Source organism: Oncorhynchus masou, chromosome 27, assembly GCF_036934945.1.
Source record: "Oncorhynchus masou masou isolate Uvic2021 chromosome 27, UVic_Omas_1.1, whole genome shotgun sequence".
In the NCBI taxonomy this organism is placed as follows: domain Eukaryota; kingdom Metazoa; phylum Chordata; class Actinopteri; order Salmoniformes; family Salmonidae; genus Oncorhynchus; species Oncorhynchus masou.
Genome location: NC_088238.1, coordinates 55787804 through 55794930, shown reverse-complemented (window position 1 = coordinate 55794930; position 7127 = coordinate 55787804). Strand labels below are relative to the sequence as shown.

Genomic DNA, 7127 nt, shown 5'->3' with positions numbered 1-7127 from the left:
TCTCATGCCTTGGGTGTGAGTGTAGAGGGGGAGGCCACAGCACCTGAAGGCTGAGTGACTGGCCTCATTCTGATATCCTTCCAGAAAGATGAAGCATCTGTTGGTCTGGCTGCTCCTCTCCTCCCTCAGTTCCCTCTCTTCTTGTGGTAGGTTACAAAATATTGAGTTACACATTTATTTGGACCATCATTATCTTAGATTAAACCAACACCATCTTGGCTCATCGGGCAAAGACATCACAATGTTTTTAAATGGACGGTAATTTACATTCTACTGGTCTGGACATTACCTTATAGTGTCTCTTAACTTGTTTTCATTCATTTCACTGTCGTCAATGCATTTATTTTGGTGTCATTAACATCAACAGCAATGCTTGTAGAATTAATAAAACTATGTTTTATACCCTGTTTCATACCATGTTTTATATGGTAATAATTATTCAGATTTGGCAATGGTACCACCCTAATTTGAATATATTACATCAGCTTCATGCATATCATACTATTTAGCCTTGTCATTTGATGTTACACTAATATGTTGTTTTCTCTGTCTCTCCACAGAGATAAGAGGCATGTTGGTGGTGGTCCAGTCTCCTCATAATGTAACAGTAACAGAGGGGGACACTGTTCAGATCCAGTGCTGCTGGAATCAAAATGTGTCAAGAGGGACAGTTAATTGGCATAAAAAAGAAGGACACAGCGAGATAAAATATAAGAGTGTCCTGGTCACCTACAGTCAGTGTTATGACAGGGCATCTCAGCAGAATGTAGCCTGTAACTGCTCAAATTGGACCATCTCAAACGTCACTAAAAATTACACGGGTACTTACGTCTGTAAAGTTTCTTTAGAGATCCCATCTCTTATTGAATCCGTGGGGAATGGGACACGAATAACAGTTACGTTCCAAAACACGACAAACAATGGCGAGTATTGATTAGAGACAGTTAACATTTCTTTGGGGAAAGTTATACATTAAGAACAAGTTAAACTGGTTATAGATCCAATCTTATTGCAATAATTTGCTAATAACTCCACTCTTTCTGCACAGCAGATTTCTCAGAAGAAAAACTGTCCCAGCAGCTGCCTATCATGATTCCACTTGCTGTCCTGACCCTGTTCCTCCCCCCTCTCATCTGCCTGTACAGGGCATGGAAAAGACACCAAGGTCAGAGGGCATTGTGATATTATGTTTATTTTACATCTTTATATCAGTGTTTGACTGGAGCTGAGTGTCGACACCTCACATGGTCTACTGCTTGAGCTCCTATTCCTCTCGTAGAATATTATTTAGGTTTTGTGGAGCTACTGCATCTAAATATTAAACAGTACCAGCCCCCAACATGAGAAACGGCACCTGTTTCAGTCCAAGTCAAACACTGCTATAGGATACTACACCCGTGTGCTTATAAAAGAGTTGGCAGCTTGTCAAACAACGTTTACATATGTGTACATTCATAGAGTAGATCAGAACCTTACAATCCGACGATGTACATTTTTTCATTTCTATAGAGCAGCCACGGAGTCTTGTCTTTCAAGCCGTTTCAACCTAAACTTGCAACAGTCCCTAGTTTTGTATTTCGAGCCTATTTCGCAACAGATCAGAGTTACAGTATATATTCAATGCTGTAACACCTTGTTTCCGTGTAAGACAGTGAGTTGACGCATCCTGTTATTTGGTTGTTTTTCTGTGTACGCCCTTGATATCTACAAACCCGTGAAAAAGTATAAACCTGTGTAAAAAGTATTGCGCCCTTTCTAATTTTCTACATTTTTGCATATTTTTAATAGATCTTCAACCAAAACCTAAAATTAGATAAAGGTAACCTAAGTTTACAAAAAAAACTTTTTGCCAGACATACTGGGACCCATCTCATCCAAAAAGTTGATTCAAGTTTGCCAGGAAGCACCTGGATGATCATCAAGACTCTTGGAAGAATGTTCTATGGACAGATGAGTCCAAAGTATAATTTTTCGGACGACATGGGTCCCATTATGCCTGGCGGAAACCAAGCACTGCACTCCACAGTAAGAACCTTATACCAAAGGTCAAGCATGGTGGTGGTTGTGTGATGGTTTGAGGAGGCTTTGCTGCCTCAGGACCTGGACGACTTGCCTTAATAGAAGGAACCATGAATTCTGCTCTGCATCAGAGAAATCAACAGGAGAATGTCAGGCCATCAGTCTGTGAGCTGAAGCTGAGGCACAGCTGGGTCATGCAGCAAGACATTGATCCAAAATACACAATCAAGTCTACATGAAAATGTCTAAAAAATAAACAAATTTGACATTTTGGAATGGCCTAGTCAAAGTCCAGACCTAATCCCAATTCAGATGTTTTGGCAGGACTTGAAATGAGCAGTTCATGATTGAAAACCCACAAATGTCACTGAGTTACAGCAGTTCTGCATTGAAGCGTGGGCCAAAAAGCCTCCACAGAGACGTAAGAGACTGATCAACCACTACAGGAAGAGTTTGGTTGGAGTCATTACAGCTAAAGATAGTACAAGCTGTTTTTTTTTGTGTAAAGGGGGCAATTACTTTTTCACACCCCGAGGCATTGGGTTTTGCACAACTTTGTTAATGGAATACATGAAATAAGCATGTAATGTTGTTTTATTTGTTCACTCAGGTTCCCTTCATCTAATGTTCTGTTTTCTTTGAAGATCAGATAACTTTCAGCATCAAAAATATGTAAAAGTTGAGAAAATTAGAAAAAGAGGCAAATATTTTGTTCACAACACTGTATGTGTATGGGGTATACAGGTGGTGCCCCAGACAGAACAGTCAGGGTGATCCACGAGACTCCCAACCATGAGGACGAGGAGTTGAATATGGAGGAGCTGGAAGAGGCAGCCAATCAGAGCTCTTCCTCCTCCAGAGGATCCACCCAATGGGTGAGTCTCATAATCAGTACACATCATACCACCTACCGCCACGATACACCGTCCAACACCCTACTCACAGGCTAATCACATCATACCACCTACCGCCACGATACACCGTCCAACACCCTACTCACAGGCTAATCACATCCTACCGCCACGATACACCGTCCAACACCCTACTCACAGGCTAATCACATCCTACCGCCACGATACACCGTCCAACACCCTACTCACAGGCTAATCACATCCTACCGCCACGATACACCGTCCAACACCCTACTCACAGGCTAATCACATCATACCACCTACCGCCACGATACACCGTCCAACACCCTACTCACAGGCTAATCACATCATACCGCCACGATACACCGTCCAACACCCTACTCACAGGCTAATCACATCCTACCGCCACGATACACCGTCCAACACCCTACTCACAGGCTAATCACATCCTACCGCCACGATACACCGTCCATCACCCTACTCACAGGCTAATCACATCATACCACCTACCGCCACGATACACCGTCCAACACCCTACTCACAGGCTAATCACATCCTACCGCCACGATACACCGTCCAACACCCTACTCACAGGCTAATCACATCATACCACCTACCGCCACGATACACCGTCCAACACCCTACTCACAGGCTAATCACATCATACCACCTACCGCCACGATACACCGTCCAACACCCTACTCACAGGCTAATCACATCCTACCGCCACGATACACCGTCCAACACCCTACTCACAGGCTAATCACATCATACCACCTACCGCCACGATACACCGTCCAACACCCTACTGACAGGCTAATCACATCATACCACTTACCGCCACGATACACCGTCCAACACCCTACTCACAGGCTAATCATATCATACCACCTACCGCCACGATACACCGTCCAACACCCTACTCACAGGCTAATCACATCATACCGCCACGATACACCGTCCAACACCCTACTCACAGGCTAATCACATCATACCACCTACCGCCACGATACACCGTCCAACACCCTACTCACAGGCTAATCACATCCTAGAACGATACACCGTCCAACACCCTACTCACAGGCTAATCACATCCTACCGCCACAATACACCGTCCAACACCCTACTCACAGGCTAATCACATCCTACCACCTACCGCCACAATACACCGTCCAACACCCTACTCACAGGCTAATCACATCCTACCGCCACGATACACCGTCCAACACCCTACTCACAGGCTAAACACATCATACCACCTACCGCCACGATACACCGTCCAACACCCTACTCACAGGCTAATCACATCATACCACCTACCCCCACGATACACCGTCCAACACCCTACTCACAGGCTAATCACATCCTACCGCCACGATACACCGTCCAACACCCTACTCACAGGCTAATCACATCATACCACCTACCGCCACGATACACCGTCCAACACCCTACTCACAGGCTAATCACATCATACCGCCACGATACACCGTCCAACACCCTACTCACAGGCTAATCACATCCTACCGCCACGATACACCGTCCATCACCCTACTCACAGGCTAATCACATCATACCACCTACCGCCACGATACACCGTCCAACACCCTACTCACAGGCTAATCACATCATACCACCTACCCCCACGATACACCGTCCAACACCCTACTCACAGGCTAATCACATCCTACCGCCACGATACACCGTCCAACACCCTACTCACAGGCTAATCACATCATACCACCTACCGCCACGATACACCGTCCAACACCCTACTCACAGGCTAATCACATCCTACCGCCACGATACACCGTCCAACACCCTACTCACAGGCTAATCACATCCTACCGCCACGATACACCGTCCAACACCCTACTCACAGGCTAATCACATCATACCACCTACCGCCACGATACACCGTCCAACACCCTACTCACAGGCTAATCACATCCTACCGCCACGATACACCGTCCAACACCCTACTCACAGGCTAATCACATCCTACCGCCACAATACACCGTCCAACACCCTACTCACAGGCTAATCACATCCTACCACCTACCGCCACAATACACCGTCCAACACCCTACTCACAGGCTAATCACATCCTACCGCCACGATACACCGTCCAACACCCTACTCACAGGCTAAACACATCATACCACCTACCGCCACGATACACCGTCCAACACCCTACTCACAGGCTAATCACATCATACCACCTACCCCCACGATACACCGTCCAACACCCTACTCACAGGCTAATCACATCCTACCGCCACGATACACCGTCCAACACCCTACTCACAGGCTAATCACATCATACCACCTACCGCCACGATACACCGTCCAACACCCTACTCACAGGCTAATCACATCATACCGCCACGATACACCGTCCAACACCCTACTCACAGGCTAATCACATCCTACCGCCACGATACACCGTCCATCACCCTACTCACAGGCTAATCACATCATACCACCTACCGCCACGATACACCGTCCAACACCCTACTCACAGGCTAATCACATCATACCACCTACCCCCACGATACACCGTCCAACACCCTACTCACAGGCTAATCACATCCTACCGCCACGATACACCGTCCAACACCCTACTCACAGGCTAATCACATCATACCACCTACCGCCACGATACACCGTCCAACACCCTACTCACAGGCTAATCACATCCTACCGCCACGATACACCGTCCAACACCCTACTCACAGGCTAATCACATCCTACCGCCACGATACACCGTCCATCACCCTACTCACAGGCTAATCACATCATACCACCTACCGCCACGATACACCGTCCAACACCCTACTCACAGGCTAATCACATCCTACCGCCACGATACACCGTCCAACACCCTACTCACAGGCTAATCACATCATACCACCTACCGCCACGATACACCGTCCAACACCCTACTCACAGGCTAATCACATCATACCACCTACCGCCACGATACACCGTCCAACACCCTACTCACAGGCTAATCACATCCTACCGCCACGATACACCGTCCAACACCCTACTCACAGGCTAATCACATCATACCACCTACCGCCACGATACACCGTCCAACACCCTACTGACAGGCTAATCACATCATACCACCTACCGCCACGATACACCGTCCAACACCCTACTCACAGGCTAATCATATCATACCACCTACCACCACGATACACCGTCCAACACCCTACTCACAGGCTAATCACATCCTACCGCCACGATACACTGTCCAACACCCTACTCACAGGCTAATCACATCATACCACCTACCGCCACGATACACCGTCCAACACCCTACTCACAGGCTAATCACATCATACCGCCACGATACACCGTCCAACACCCTACTCACAGGCTAATCACATCATACCACCTACCGCCACGATACACCGTCCAACACCCTACTCACAGGCTAATCACATCCTACCGCCACGATACACCGTACAACACCCTACTCACAGGCTAATCACATCCTACCGCCACGATACACCGTCCAACACCCTACTCACAGGCTAATCACATCCTACCACCTACCGCCACGATACACCGTCCAACACCCTACTCACAGGCTAATCACATCCTACCGCCACGATACACCGTCCAACACCCTACTCACAGGCTAATCACATCATACCACCTACCGCCACGATACACCGTCCAACACCCTACTCACAGGCTAATCACATCCTACCGCCACGATACACCGTCCAACACCCTACTCCACAGGCTAATCACATCATACCACCTACCGCCACGATACACCGTCCAACACCCTACTCACAGGCTAATCACATCATACCACCTACCGCCACGATACACCGTCCAACACCCTACTGACAGGCTAATATTCCTATCCTGATTTAGTGGAGTAAGTTCTATAGGCATGGTGATCTCACTTAAGATATCAAAACGTTTCTGAAGTCTGTGTTATCCTATATGCATTGCTGACTTTTCCTCTCTCTCAATCTCTCTCTCTCTCTCAGTGTCAAGTCCAGGTGTATGAATCACTTGATTACTTGGCTTTACCAACCCAAGACAAAGGTTAAGGACCGGCTGTGAATGTATTTTTCTATTGCGTTTCATGTGTCAGTCATCTTACAGTATGTATGTACAGTGTATTTTTGATGTGTGTGTATTTGTTTTAAATTTGATTGCAGTAGGTACTTACTGCTATTGTTTCTTCTTTAAACCATTTTTACTGTG

At 47.0% G+C, this 7127-nt stretch overlaps 1 protein-coding gene across 2 annotated transcripts; it reads left to right on the top strand.

Moving 5' to 3' along the window:
- Window positions 1–7127, top strand: LOC135516441 (uncharacterized). 2 transcript variants are annotated; one of them, XM_064940766.1, is made up of 5 exons: window positions 2–146; window positions 561–923; window positions 1052–1165; window positions 2764–2894; window positions 6908–7127. In XM_064940766.1, exons 1-5 carry the CDS (start codon window positions 89–91, stop codon window positions 6968–6970), a joined length of 729 nt encoding a protein of 242 aa, XP_064796838.1. In that variant the 5' UTR covers window positions 2–88; the 3' UTR covers window positions 6971–7127. The 2 variants fall into 2 exon arrangements, with proteins under 2 accessions (XP_064796839.1, XP_064796838.1); XM_064940767.1 differs by lacking the exon at window positions 561–923 and having other exon boundaries at window positions 1–146.

What these genes read in the sequence shown, in the direction of transcription:
- LOC135516441 (XM_064940766.1), top strand. Translation starts at nt 89, where the DNA reads ATGAAGCATCTGTTGGTCTGGCTGCTCCTCTCCTCCCTCAGTTCCCTC. An exon ending in CCAAAACACGACAAACAATG is followed by an intron (nt 924 to 1,051) that starts GCGAGTATTGAT and finishes TCTGCACAGCAG; the next exon opens with ATTTCTCAGAAGAAAAACTG. An exon ending in CCAGAGGATCCACCCAATGG is followed by an intron (nt 2,895 to 6,907) that starts GTGAGTCTCATA and finishes TCTCTCTCTCAG; the next exon opens with TGTCAAGTCCAGGTGTATGA.